General features: G+C 45.7%; 1 protein-coding gene and 1 long non-coding RNA gene across 11 annotated transcripts in view; one reads left to right on the plus strand and one right to left on the minus strand.

Annotated features, from left to right (window-relative positions):
- Window positions 1-15,018, plus strand: part of LOC139273795 (zinc finger protein 229-like) — a 78,221-nt gene that overhangs the window by 36,448 nt on the left and 26,755 nt on the right. For 8 of the 10 annotated variants that reach the window (XR_011595353.1, XR_011595357.1, XR_011595352.1 and 5 more), the window contains one exon: window positions 4,298-4,649. Coding sequence is in view for 1 of the 10 variants with exons in the window: in XM_070890893.1 (XP_070746994.1) it covers window positions 4,771-5,145 (375 nt within the window). In the remaining 9 variants the exon portion in view is untranslated. Of the gene's footprint in view, window positions 1-3,234; window positions 3,460-4,297; window positions 4,650-4,770; window positions 5,146-15,018 lie in introns of those variants that run through there. The other 2 variants (XR_011595358.1, XM_070890893.1) reach the window with 2 other exon arrangements.
- Window positions 1-15,018, minus strand: part of LOC139273818 (uncharacterized) — a 40,101-nt gene that overhangs the window by 22,928 nt on the left and 2,155 nt on the right. The window contains exon 2 of the long non-coding RNA XR_011595389.1: window positions 14,622-14,825. This is a non-coding gene — a long non-coding RNA (uncharacterized lncRNA). The remainder of the gene's footprint in view (window positions 1-14,621; window positions 14,826-15,018) is intronic.

The raw sequence follows: 15,018 nt of genomic DNA on the forward strand, positions 1-15,018 counted from the left end.
ATTCTTCTAAATTCCAGTGAATATAAGCCTAGTCGATCCAGTCTTTCTTCATATGTCAGTCCTGCCATCCCAGGAATCAGTGTGGTGAACCTTCGCTGCACATCTCAATAGCAAGAATGTCCTTCCTCAGATTAGGGGACAAAAACTTAACACAATATTCAAGGTGTGGCCTCACCAAGGCTCTGTACAACTGCAGTAAGACCTCCCTGCTCCTATACTCAAATCCTCTTGCTATGAAGGCCAACATGCCATTTGCCGCCTTCACCGCCTACTGTACCTGCATGCCAACTTTCAATGACTGATGTACCATGTCACCCAGGTCTCGTTGCACCTCCCCTTTTCCTAATCTGTCACCATTCAGATAATATTTTAATAAGGATCTAATTCCCTTAGCAGAGGGGTCAACAACGAGGGGGCATAGATGTAAAGTAATTGGTAGGTGGTTTAGAGGGGAAATGTTTTCACCCAGAGGGTGGTGGGGGTCTGGAACTCACTGTCTGAAAGGGTGGTGGAGACAGAAACCCTCACCACATTTAAAAAGTTCTCGGATGTGCACTTTAAGTGCCGTAACCTACAAGGCTACAGACCTAGAGCTGGAAAGTGAGATTAGGCCGGATAGCTATTTGTCGGCCGGCGCAGACACGATGGGCCGAAATGGACTGCTTCCGTGCTGTAAATTTCTATGATTCTATAATGAGAAACAATTTTGAGTGTCAGAAGGGTCGGTAACCAGAGGACACAGATTTTAGGGGATTGGCAAATGAACTGGATGCTACATGTGGGGGGGAAATTAAGCAGTGAGTTGTCATGGCCCAGAATGCACTGCCTGAAAGGGTGGTGGAAGCAGATTCACTAGTTACTTTCAAAAGAGATAAATATTTGAGTTGGAAAGATTTGCAGGGTTATGAGGCAAGAGCAAGGAATTGGGACTAATTCTACAACTTAGGAGGGGTAAGAGAGGAAATAACTTTCCAGAGAAACTAGAACGGAGTGTTCAGAATTTCTATCTGGGTCTGGCAGGGCAGCTCAGTCTCATGTTTCAATGAAGATATCAATGGATTGGTCAACTGGGCGGAACAGTGGCAAAATGTGAAATCAAATATTCGACACACTGTGTTTGAAACAAAGATAATTTATTCAATATTTATACAGAATATTAATCTCCAGCTCGGGTATAGAGGTTAGTAAGATAATCAGAAACAAATAATAACTGCCAGAATGAATATGGTTCAGTGCTCAATGCACTGTTCTATTCACTAATGGTGAGGTGATTACCCAGCATTCCCCATGGGGGAGAATGTGCTGCACCCAGACTACAGGAGCCCAGTGTGTCGGCGTGGGACCCACCTGGGTTTGGAGCATGCGAGGTGCGGTGTTCGGTGCACAGACAGAGGCCGCAGGCGGACAGATGCACGATTCTTTAGCGGGTAGGAAACGGAGGGGTGTGGGGGGGTAACGCACCCACGGGTGGGCTCCATCAACAACTGGTGTAGGCCGCAAGCCCCGAATGAGAACCCACAGCTCCCACGTTTGCAGCTCCGAGCCTTTTTCCTGTAAACAGTCCCAGGTTAAGACCGCCATCTTTGTAAAGGAAATCTGAGAGATTTGTGTGCCGCCATCTCGATTCATCGAGCGGTAGCACTTCTGCACGTCCATATTTGTAAAGCAATAAAGAGTGGCTCCCAGTGACCAGGAGAGAAAATCATTGACTCATTGATTTTATTCTCATTCTGCACACGGGGGCTTTCTCAGCATCTCTCCTGAAGGTGCTGGTAAGTGCTGGGTTACAGTTTACAGCTTGCAGAATTGCAACAGGAGGGTCCCAGATTTGGCCCCTTGTGCTCAGAACTGTTCAAGTCCCACATCAGAGTCTTGAGCATTAAAATGCAGGCTGACACTCCAGTGCAGCACTGAGGGAGCGCCGCTCTGTCAGACGTGTTAGCTTTCGGATGAAACGTTAAACCCAGGCTCCATCTGCTCTCTCGGGTGGATTTAAAAGATCCCATGACCCTATTTCGAAGAAGAGCAGGGGAGTTAACGCAGCGTCCTGGCCAATGAATATCCCTCAATCAACATCACTAAAATACATTATCGGGTCACTATCACATTGCTGTTTGTGGAAGCTTGCTGTGCACAAATTGGCTGCTGCATTTCCTACATTAAAATAGGAAATACAACACCTGCCCTTTCACCTCCTCTTTTCCCACTGTCCAGAGCCCCAAACACTCCTTCCAGGAAAAACAGTGATTTACTTGTCCAGGTTGAACCTCTCTTATCCAGGACTCCCTTATCCAGCACCACCCCTCATCCGGCGCCATTCCTGGCCACCGGGTGGCGCATGCGCAGAACACGACCCGTCAAAATCGTACTCACCAATATAATCTTTCTCCTCGATCGGCTGCACCTCCTCGTCGCCCTGCTGGAACTCCTGCAGCCACAGTCCTCTGGCTGGCCGCTCCTCCCCACAGCGCTCCCTCCGGGGGGGGGTCAGGACTCTTCAGGGCTCGCTGATTCTTGGAGGCCCATCGTCCTGTCCTTTCTCCCCCTCCCCCCCCCCCCCCCCCCCCATCCGGCAAAACCCCTCATCCGGCACTGGCTAGGTCCCAAGGGTGCCGGATAAGGGAGGGTCAACCTGTACTGCTTTGAATTTACTGTATTCACTGCCACAAAACGGTCTCCTCTACATTGGAGAGACCAAACGTAGATTGGGTCATCGCATTAAGGAACATCTCCGTTCAGTCGCAAGTGTGACCCTAAGCTTCCGGTCGTTTGTCATTTTAATTCTCCGGGCCATTCCCACTCTGACCTCTCCATCCTCGGCCTCCACTGTTCGAATGAAGCACGAGGCACAGTATTTCATCTTTCGATTAGGCACTCTACCTTCAGGACTCAACATTGGGTTCAGCAATTTCACTTCATAACCACTGCTCCCATTTTTTAGTACAGCAGCTGTTGGTAATGATTCTCCTATTGCCATTTATACCTCCTCAAGACCATATTTTGTTTCTTGGCCCATTACCATCTCCTTTTGCCTTGCTTTATCATCCCTTGTGTCAGTTAATCACTCCTGTCTTTCCTCCCCTCCCCTCTTTCCCTGCCTCTGCGCTTAGTTAAAACCTGTTACATCTCTAACTTTTTCTAGTTCTGATGAAAGGAACGTGACTTGAAACGTTAACTCTGTTTTTCTCCACAGATGCCACCTGAGCATTTCCATTATTTTCTGTTTTATTTCAGGTTACCAGTGAGTGTAGAACTGAACCCAGCCAGAATTGGTAGTGAAAACTGGGAGCAGACGATAAACTGTCTTGAGACATGCGATGTGTTTGGATTCCAGGACAGGGAGGAGCGACAGTGTGTCGGATGGGGATTTACAGCACAGGGAGGAGGGACAGTGTGTCGGATGGGGATTTACAGCACAGGGAGGTGGGACAGTGTGTAGGATGGGGATTTACAGCACAGGGAGGAGGGACAGTGTGTAGGATGGGGATTTACAGCACAGGGAGGAGGGACAGTGTGTAGGATGGGGATTTACAGCACAGGGAGGAGGGACAGTGTGTAGGATGGGGATTTACAGCACAGGGAGGAGGGACAGTGTGTAGGATGGGGATTTACAGCACAGGGAGGAGAGACAGTGTGTAGGATGGGGATTTACAGCACAGGGAGGTGGGACAGTGTGTAGGATGGGGATTTACAGCACAGGGAGGAGAGACAGTGTGTTGGATGGGGATTTACAGAACAGGGAGGTGGGACAGTGTGTAGGATGGGGATTTACACACAGGGAGGTGGGACAGTGTGTAGGATGGGGATTTACAGCACGGAGGTGGGAGAGTGTGTAGGATGGGAATTTACAGCACAGGGAGGTGGGACAGTGTGTAGGATGGGGATTTACACACGGAGGTGGGAGAGTGTGTAGGATGGGGATTTACAGCACAGGGAGGAGAGACAGTGTGTAGGATGGGGATTTACACACAGGGAGGTGTGAGAGTGTGTATGATGGGGATTTACAGCACAGGGAGGTGGAACAGTGTGTAGGATGGGGATTTACACACAGGGAGGTGGGAGAGTGTGTATGATGGGGATTTACAGCACAGGGAGGAGAGACAGTGTGTAGGATAGGGATTTACAGCACAGGGAGGAGGGAGAGTGTGTAGGATGGGGATTTACAGCACAGGGAGGAGAGACAGTGTGTAGGATGGGGATGTACAGCTTTGGATGAACATAGAGGAAGGCTTGTTCCATAGAAACTAGAATTGTCTGTTCTGTACTTAGTGATGAGTTCTGTAATCTCCTTTTACAGGTATTAGAAAGGGAGGATTTGCAGATGGGATACTCAAACTAAACATTACATCAAGATCTGACAGAGTCACTCGATTCCTCAGGATCTGAATATCATCAGCCTTTGAATGTGGAAAGCGAAATCTTTGTCTGTTCTGTCTGGGAAAAGATTTTAAACATCAGTGTGACTGGAGAAGCACCGAGACACACACACACACCGAGGGGGAGTGTTCCAGTGCACTGCCTGTGGAAAGAGCTTTAACCAGTTGCACAGCCTGAAAAAACATCGCACCATTCACAGCGGGGAGAAACCGTACACGTGTTCTGTGTGTGGACGAGGCGACAACTGATCATCCAACCTGCAGAGACACAAGGACACGCGCACCATGGAAATGTGGCGACTGTGGGAAGGGATTCAATTCTCCATCTGACCTGGAAATTCATCGACGCAGTCACAGTGGGGAGAGGCCGTTCGCCTGCTCCATGTGTGGGAAGGGCTTCACTCAGTCATCCCATCTGCTGACACACCAGCGAGTTCACACTGGGGAGAGACCATTTACCTGCTCCATATGTGGGAAGGGCTTCACTCAGTCATCCAACCTGCTGACACATCAGCGAGTTCACACTGGGGAGAGGCTGTTCACCTGCTCCATGTGTGGGAAGGGATTTACTTGTTCATCCCACCTGCTGAGACACCAGCGAGTTCACACTGGGGACAGACCATTCACCTGCTCTCAGTGTGGGAAGGGATTCACTCAGTCATCCAGCCTGCTGACACACCAGCGAGTTCACACTGGGGACAGACCGTTCACCTGCTCGGGGTGTGGGAAGGGATTCACTCGGTCATCCAACCTGCTAAAACACCAGGGAGTTCACACTGGGGAGAGACCGTTCACCTGCTCGAGGTGTGGGAAGGGATTTACTCGGTTACCCAACCTGCTGAGACACCATCGAGTTCACAAGTGACTGCAGGGGTTGGATTCTGCTGTTATTGCTGCTGTTATTCACATCCTGCTGAATCGTGTTCATTCTGTTGGTTGGCATTTCTTTCTGCTGATGTTAATAACCCTTCAACTAGGCTAGAGTTTAATATTTTGATATTTCAAATAACAGTGTGTTGATATTTGATGTCTCCAATATAAAGGAGATTAATTGATGTCCTGTTACTGACTGCTCCATTTTTGATCGGGACGGAGGAGCGGTGAGAGATCGGGGCCCAGGAGGGCCGTGATCAGGGCCCAGAACAGGTGAGGGCCCAGGGGCAGCACGGACCAGCTCACACTGCGATCTACGGACAGTAGGAGCATGTGTGCGCACTCGGTCCGTGCAGCAGAGCTTGGTCTCCAGTCGTCTTGGTTAACCCTTGTCACTGGATCAAGACCTAGCTCTAAGATTTATTAGATCTGTCAGATTTATTATATCTGTCAGAAGAGACTTATATCTGTGACCACAACAAACCACGCCAGGTACAGGTATTTTGTAAATAAGCACAACAGATTTTATTAAGTATTTTGCTTCCAGTACAAAGAAATAATACTTAATAAGGCGATAGTCGACAGTCTTTGAAACCTCAAAGCCCACTGAGTGACCACGGCGCTTGTCTCTTGCTGCGTTCTGTTGACCATAGTCCTCCTTCAGTTTCTTTCTGTGTTGGCGCTGCCCCAAAAGTCCAATAGCTGTTACTTTATACCTTTTCCTCCCATACAAATGCTGTGAGAGTCTGCAGCTGTCTCAGGCTTACAATAAATCATTCTAAGTCTGTGCCTCTGACCTTCTATGTTATCTCTCATTCTTCTCTGAGAACTTTTACAAAGACTGTGTCACAGAATTCATTACTTAGCTTGGCTTTACAAAATGGTACATGCTGAATACTTTTATTGATTATTATTTGGCCTTGGCCATTCTAGTTCTAAATGAAGCTGTTTCAGCAAATTACAAAACAATGGTTAACATGGATGTTATGTATGTAACACCTTGTAACCAGCATTCTACCACCACCAGAAGGTGCATCTGTTGGGATCCCAGCATCCCTTGGGAACACTGCATATAAGCAGGCCTCCCATGCTGTGCCAGTACACTGGAGTCAGAATAAAGAGACTAAGGTCACATTTACTCAAGTCTACAGTACTTAGTCACATTGCTTTATTTGAGACATAATAATAATGGCTTAATCTACCATGATGCTTTGCTTAGAAATGGTTAACATAAGCTTACACACATTTTACTTACTTTTATCATATAACAGTTAAACAAAAGCATTATTAAAACACTATCCCAACATGCAGATAAGTTTTATCATACAATCCCCAGCTTGAGGCCGGGGTATTCTTTCTGACGCCTCACTTTGTCATGATATTGGCTAGCCCTCTTAATCTGGATCAGCAGTATATCCAGATCAATTCACTACCTCCGATATCCATACGTCTTATGACACTAACTTCTTCCTTTCTGAATTATGGTATGAATGGAAGATGAGGACGGGTGAGAGAGTAGGGGTGAAAGAGGATTTGGGGTGAGGGGGTTGGAGAGTAGGGGTGAACGAGGAGTTGGAGTGAGGGGGTTGGAGAGTGACGGAGAAGGGGAGGTTGGGGTGAGGGAGGCAGGAAAGTAGGGCTGAAGGAGAAGTGGCATGAGGAAATTGAAGCGTCGCGTGAAAGAGGAGTTGGGGTGAGGGTGAATGGAGAGGAGTTGTAATGGAGGAAATGCAGCAGCCAATTTGCGCACAACAAGATCCCACAAACAGCCATGTAATGCTGACAAGATAATCTGTTCTCAGTGATGTTAGGTGAGGGATACATGTTGTCCTGGACACCCGCGAGAACTCCGCCTGTTCTTCCTCAGAATCGTGACCGTGGGATCTTTTACACCCAACTTAAAGGCTAGACGGGGCATCGGTTCAATGTCTCCTCTGAAAGACGGCACCTCTGACAGTGCAGCGCTCCCTCTGTACTGGCACCTGGAGTCTCAGCCTAGATTATGTGCTCTGGTCTCTGGATTGGGAACTGAACCCTCGATCCCCTGACTCAGGGCCGAGAGTGCTACCACTGAGCCAAGGCTGACATGGTCTGTTCCCTGTTCACATTACACTAGACCGTGCCTGTGTTATTACACTAACCCCACCCATTCATACTGCAGTGGGCCTTCACTCTGTTATTAGACATTCGGCAAAGCATTTACTACAACAACAAAACAACCAGAACTTACATTAATATAGTGCCTTTAACGCAGTGAAACATCTCACGGCGCTTAACAAGATCGATATTAATAAAAAAACATTTTTGTGACAGAGCCCTAGAGAAAGATATCAGGACAGATTCCCAAAAGGTTGATCGAAGAGGTAGTTTTTAAGAAGAACCTTGAAAGAGGAGGTGAAGGTTTAGGGGGAATTCCAAAACTTAGAGCCTCGGCAGCTGAAGGCACGGCTGCCAATGGTGGAGCGATTAAAATCGGGGATGACCAAGAGGACAGATTTGGAAGAGCACAGGGATCTCGGAGGGTTGTGGGGCTGGAGGAGATTACAGAGATAGGGAGGGGCGAGGGCCTGGAGAGTTTTGATACCAAGGATTAGAATTTTAAAATCGAGGCGTTGCTTAACCATGGGCCAATGTAGGTCAGTGAGCACAGGGATGATGGGTGAATGAGATTATAGCAATCTTCATAGGCAGTTCCTCGTATCGAGGATGACTTGCTTCCACACCAAAAAGGGATGAGTTCACAGGTGTTTCAATGACAGAGCTAGATCTTAGTCCAGTGGTAAGGATTAACTGACAATGGGAGACCAGCTCTGCTGCATGGAACTAGGGCACGGACTCTGCTGCACACATATTGCAGAGTGGGCTGGCCCGTGTAGCCCCTGGGTCCGCGCGCCTCCTGGGCCCTGGTCACACGTCGTTCCACGATCACTCGCCACTCCTGCTGTACCTGCCCACGCTCCAATCAGTGATCTGGATTATGGTGACATTCTATCCAGTCGCCCTCTTCACAGCCGTCGCTCTCCAGCACGCAATACCTTGAAGTATGAATGCCGGGTCAGGCCACATGCTGCTCCTTTGAAGGCCCCGACCTGCTGATGGTCTTTGCAGGTCGGGGCTACCACACTGAATGTAATATGCCCTGACTTGCATGCATTATTAGATGAGACCCAATCTTTGTTTGAGTGCACTAGATACTGGCTGTGTGACTATCGCACTAGATCTCGCATTGTGTTCAGTGTAACACTAGAGTCTGCCTCTTTTATTATTGGAACCAACACTGTCTTTGTTACTCTCACAGTGGGCCATGCATTTGCTGCTATTACTCTGGACCAGTCTTCAATCTTATTGTATGAGACCCTGTCTCTTGGATTGTTACACTGGACCCGGCCTCTGCTGTTATTAGAAAATAACCTGCCCCTTTTATTCCATTTCGAGTGCATGCCTCCAATATTATAACTCTAGATCTTGTCTCTGTTGTATCCAATAGAGTATGTTTCTGGTATTGTTAAAGTGGACCCAGCTTCTGTTAGTGTTACATGATCACCTCTTTCAGTTATTATTGCAAAAAAACTTTCAATTATTGAAGATTTGTTTCTAGTGTAAAACTGGGCCCTGTCTCAGATATTACTGCACTCAACCCTGTCTATATTACACTAGACCCCGTCCCTGTTTATATTACACTAGACCCTGTCTCTGTTTCTATTACATGAGACATCCCCCATTTTCTCTCAGACCTATTCATTTACAGCGCCTGCTAACAAATTAAGAGTTTGTTTTGGGGGGGCAGAGGAGACTCCGATTTCAGTCACACATTCTCACTCGAGCCCTTTTCATGTTTTTTTTAAAATTCCAGTTGAGTGTCAATCCGTTTATTAACCCGAGACTCCCCGCAGTGTAACAACCCAGAATGGGAGTTCTTACAGAGACCAGAATGGGACAGCTTGAGCATTCTGTCCCTCTTCATTTTTTACAGAAGGACTCCTAATTCTGGTGTTACTCACACAGCAGCTCCTGTGAAAAGCTCACTTTTACAAAGATTGAGTTTGATTATTGCTATGCATCCGATTTGTCTCGGTTTAGGGCCGAAAGCACTACTTAATTCACAAAACAACTGCAATACTATGTGAGCGATGGTGGTATAGCGGTGAGCATAGCGAGCTTTCAAGTAGAACCGGGGTGTAATTCCCGGTAATTGTATCAGTACTTTTAATAACCCTCGCTGATCAGAACTCATTTATGCTGGATTATCGAACCAACAATGTCAATGCAATTTCTAATTTAAAACTGACAAAGTGTTTGACAAATTATCCTTGTACATCTCTCAAAAAATTAAGATGGACTTTAAATTAATAAATGAGTTCTCTGTCAGAAACAATAGTGAAAATGGTAGTTAAGTGACACAAAAATGTCAGAAGAGCAGAGTTCAGGTGACAAACAATGCGACGGATTGTCCAGGTGAAGGTAATATTGAAACAACTAATGTAGTTACTGCAGTGACCGATAGGAAAGGGGTTGAATTAAACGGTGGGAGGAAGGCAGCATCAGGGCGGAAGGACAGGGACCGTGTCTGTAGTTTACTGCAGGAAATTCCAGCGATGCCAAGGTCGAACCGGACAGTGAAGCTGCTTATCTGAGAATTCAAAACTAAATCCACAGCTGGAACTGCAAAGGTTCTCAACACAATTGTTCAGGAAATAACTACAGTAAATTCAGTCTAAAGGGTGATGCGTTTGTGCAGCTCTTTCAGAGAGGCTGTGGGTGGTTCTTAAAAGAGCCGTCGTGTTTTGGGTTTGTTCTGTCAGGACATCGTGGAGGTGTACTTGGTCACCGCCTTTGTCCCTTCCGACACGGTGTGCTTGGCCAGCTCCCAGGGCAGCAGCAGGCGCACGGCGGTCTGGATCTCCCGGGAGCTGATGGTGCGGCGCTTGTTGTAATGGGCCAGGCAGGAAGCTCGAAAATATCGTTCACAAATGAGTTCATGATGCCCATGGCCTTAGAGGAGATGCCGGTATCGGGGTGAACCTGCTTCATCACTTTGTAGATGTAGATAGAGTAACTCTCCTTCCTCGACTTTTACGCTTCTTGCCGCCCTTCAGTGGTGTTTTCTTGATTACCTTCTTGGCACCTGTGCTTCTTTTCTTTAACCATCGTCTCATTCAGCCTGGCATAGTTTGATGGGAACTGTGCTCCGGGCTCGCATTATATAGGCAGCCCCACACGCCGCCCACAGCCCTATGCTAATGAGGAATGGGTGAAGGCAATGATTGTGATTGGTTTATTGGCCGCATAGTCAATTTCCATTGTTCTGTATCTCTCTGGTCTCTTTAAACATCCAATCAGACTTCTTGCTCCCCACCATCTCAAATTCATGAATTAGGTCATCAATCCCCTCCTGATTTATATTCTGTTCTTTGTGTTTCTATTCTGCTCTTGGTCAAAAATGGTTAATGACGGCCGGTCTTATGAGGAAGGTTCATTCATTTTGTTCCTATTAAAATATGTGTATATAATATATATTATATATTTTTTTCAATAATCTGAACAAACTCGCTGCTGTGTTTATCAATCTAGATTTCTGCATGTTCAACAGACGTTGACCGGTTTATAACCGAGATTGCCTGCAGGTCACATCTGGTCAGGAAATTCCCATCTTAACAACCGTAGGGATTTAATATTAGGTAGAGAAATAAAGATTTGGATTTATATTGCGCCTTTCATGATCAGCGGATGTCTGCAAATGCTTCACAGCCAAGAAATACTTTTGGAAGTGTAATCACTGTTGTAATGTAGGAAAGCCAGCAGCTCCCACAAACAGCAATGTAACAATGGCCAGATAATCTGATGTGTTATGTCGATTTAGAGAGAAATATTGCCCAGGACACCGAGCATAACTCCCCTGCTCTTCTTCGAAATAGTGCTATGGCATCTTTTATGTCTACCTGAGAGAACATACCATGTTGTGGTTTAACATCTCATCCAATAGATGGCAACCCCAACACTGCAGTGCTCCCTCAACACTGCACTGGAGTGTCAGCCAACATTTTTGTGCCCCAATCCCAGGAGTGGGACTTGAACCCACAACCTTATGACTCAGAGCCGGGAGTGCTACCAACTGATCCACAGCTGATACGATTGTGATCAATATATCTGTTTCTTCAGACACTAACCAGCCTTTTCACAGATGCAGTGGGTGACTCTGAATAGAGCCTTTGTGTTATTAGATTAATTCTTGTCCGCTTTACTTGCTCTTGCTGGGCTCAGCTTTGGTTTTCTTTGTCAGGAGCACCACCTGGATATTAAGCAGTTCAGCCACGAACTTATTGAATTCGCGGAGCAGGCTCCAGGGGCCTTATGACCTCATATTTCTGATTTTCTTACAGCTGGCATTCTCTGGTATGTGAGTATTGTTTTTTTCCTCAGTTTCTGGTAATCGAATTTGGGTTTCATTATACACTTGTCAGCTTCTGTTATGTGAGTACGATTGTCATTTTATATCTGTCTTCTCTGGGGTGTGTTTGGGTCTTACTTTGCAGCTGTCAGTTTCTGGTATGTGAGTGTGGATTTTATTAAGTATCTGCCAGTATCTGGGATGAGGGTATGATCTATACTATGTATCTGTCTGCCTCTGGTTTGTTAAGTGTATGTTTGACTATGTGTCTGTCAGTATTTGGGAAGTGACTGTTTGACTCTGTAACTGACACTCTTTGGTAAGTGAATGGTGTTTCATTCAGTACCTGTCTGTGTCTGGGATGTGAGTACAAGTTTTAATGTGTACCCAGCAGTTTATGCTTTGAGTATTGGTTTTAATTTGTAAATTTGTTTATCAGATTATACATCTGTGGCTCTGACTCAGTATCTTTCAAGCTCTAGTATGTGAATGTGGAGCTAATTCTGTACCTGTGAGTTTGGATTTCACACCGTACTTGTCAGTCACTTCTATCTGATTGTGGCTTTACCTTGTACCTGTCAATCTCTGGTATGTGAGTTTGGGGATTATTCTGTACTTGTCAGTTTCAAGTATGGGAATGTGGGTTTATTCTATACGTGTTAATCTGTACTACATGAGTGTGTGTTTTATTCTGTACCTGTCAGTTTCTGGTATGTAGTGTGGGGTTTAATCTGTACCTGTCAATTTCTGGTATGTAGTGTGGGGTTTAATCTGTACCTGTCAATTTCTGGTATGTGAGTGTGGGTTTTAATCTGTACCTACAAACATACGAACAATGACAGACAGGTAAAGACCACCCGGTCCATCGAGCCTGTCCCACACAATTGCAATACCTGGTGTATCACAACTTATACACTCCACCCCACCCAAAATCATGTGATCTCCTGGGAGAGGCAAAAAACCAGATTAAAAAACCCAGGTCAATTTGGGAAAGTAAATCTGAGAAATTCTTCTCCGACTGATCTAGGCGATCGAAATTAGTCCAGGAGATCACTCTGGCCATTAAATTCCCTGCAGTACCTCCCTTCTGTAAGAGGTAATCTCTGCTGCAGCCAGAAACAAATCCAGCTTTTGCTTGAAGGGATTCAGTGAGTCTGCATCCATCACATGAAACGGCAGCTTGTTCCAGAGGTCTACTATTCTCTGTGAAAAGAACCACCTCCTGATATCGAACCTAGATCTAGCCTTATACAACTTAAATTTGTGCTCATGGTCCTGCCTAACCTATTTAATTGATATAAACGGTCAGCTGGAACACTGTCTATTCCCTTCATTATCTTATAAACCTTAATCATATCCCCCCCCCCTAAGTCTATGTTGCTCTAAGTTATAAAGTCCCAACTCTTTTATCATATCTTGATAACTAAGAAGCTTTAGACTTGGAATTAATCTAGTAGTCGTCTTCTGCACCCTTTCCTGAGCCTGAATATTGTGCACCATGTGAGGCGACCAAAACTAGACACAATATTCCAAGTGTGGCCTGACTGAGGTCTTGTACAAGTACAAAACTGTACACCTCGTCTTATACTCCATTGTCCCATGGATACACCCCAACACCCTATTTGCTCTAGCTATTGCTGCATGGCATTGCTCGTGTACCTTTAAGGATGTATGCACTAGAATGCCCAAATCTCTTTCTATCTCCACCATCTTTAATACCTTTCCCTGGAAAGTGCATGAATGTTGGGCATTTGCCCTGCCCACATGTATAAAACTGCACTTATCTAAGTTATACATTATTTTCCATTCTTGAGCCCAGTCTCCCAACACATTAAGATCTGCCTGCATCAGACGAGCCTCTTCTACAGTTCTAGCACTCGCACAGATCTTGGTATCATCTGCAAATTTGCAAATTGTGCCGTCAACCCCTGAATCCAAATGATTAATAAAAATAGTGAAAAGCAACAGTCCCAACACTGATCCCTGTGGGACACCACTGGTAACCGGTCTCCAAACAGATCCAAGTCCATCTATAACTATTCTATGCCTGCGTCCTGACAGCCAGTTCTGAATCCAGCCCAATATATTTCCACTAATACCAGAGGCTCCGATCTTATAAAGAAGCCTCTTGTGCAGTACCTTGTCAAAAGCTTTTTGGAAATCTAAGTAGACAATGTCTACTGGGCTTCCCTCATCCACCAACTTTGTATATTTTTCAAAAAATACAATTAGATTTGTGAGACATGTCCTCTTTAGTATGATGCCAGGTTGGGTATCCCTAATATGTCCCTTCTTATCCAATTATTCATATAATGCATCCCTTATGACTCTTTCAAGCATCTTACCTATTACTGATGTTAAACTGATGGGCCTATAGTTACCCAGGTCTGACTTGTCACCTTGTTAAAAAATTGGAACTACATTAGCCTCCTAATTTATAGGAACCATTCCAGAGTGCAGTGAGCTATTAAAAATATAGGCCAGGGGCTCGCACAGCACATGTTCCATCTCCCGGAGGACCTTTGGGTGGATAGCATCCGGCCCTGCTGCTCTTTTTTAAGTTCTTAATCTGGCAGATGGAGTATAATGTGGGAAAATGCGAGGTTATCCATTTTGGCGGGAAAAATAAAAAAGCAAATGATTATTTAAATGGAGAGAGATTACAAAATTCTGCAGTACAGGAGGGACATGGGGTCCTTGTGCATGAAACGCAAAAAGTTAGTGTGCAGGTACAGTAAGTAATCAGGAAGGCAAATGGAATGTTGGCCTTTATTGCAAGGGGGGGTGGAGTATAAAAGCAGAGAAGAGACTTTTGTCGGAATTGTGCAAAACAAATGGATTTCTATCCATGATATTGTTAGTTCCAATATGAAAACCTACTACAGTATCTTGGCACTCACCTTTCATTAGTTCTTCCGCATAATCCTGGAGATCAGTGACCTTGGCCTGTGTAAAACAGAAGACTGTTCTTGACGGAGCCTTACCTCTACATAGGGTGTTGTCTGTGTGCCTGATGGTGGAGTCCCCAATGAGCATTGCTCTTCGTTGGCTGTTCAAACGATGTCCTCTTGGACTTTGCAGCCATCCTCTTATCTTTTCCAAGATGCTGACATGAGGATTGAGGTTCAGTGTCACTGGTGCTGACATCACTGCCTGTTGTGTTCTCCAAATCACAAAGCGGGGCATATCTGTTTGAAGTAATAAGAGAATCCAAAGAAACTGTCCCTTTAAACAGGCACAGAGATTATGTGAAACTAAGAAAGAAGCATTATTGGCCGACTAAAAGTAAACTGAATGCTGGCACCTGTAAGTAGCGCTCCACCAGCCGACATCCGACTGAAACCCGACTGCTGAAACTGTCGTCATCAGTGCCAGGCACAG

The sequence above is a fragment of the Pristiophorus japonicus genome, chromosome 9 (genome assembly GCF_044704955.1).
Source record: "Pristiophorus japonicus isolate sPriJap1 chromosome 9, sPriJap1.hap1, whole genome shotgun sequence".
NCBI classification, from domain to species: Eukaryota; Metazoa; Chordata; class Chondrichthyes; family Pristiophoridae; genus Pristiophorus; species Pristiophorus japonicus.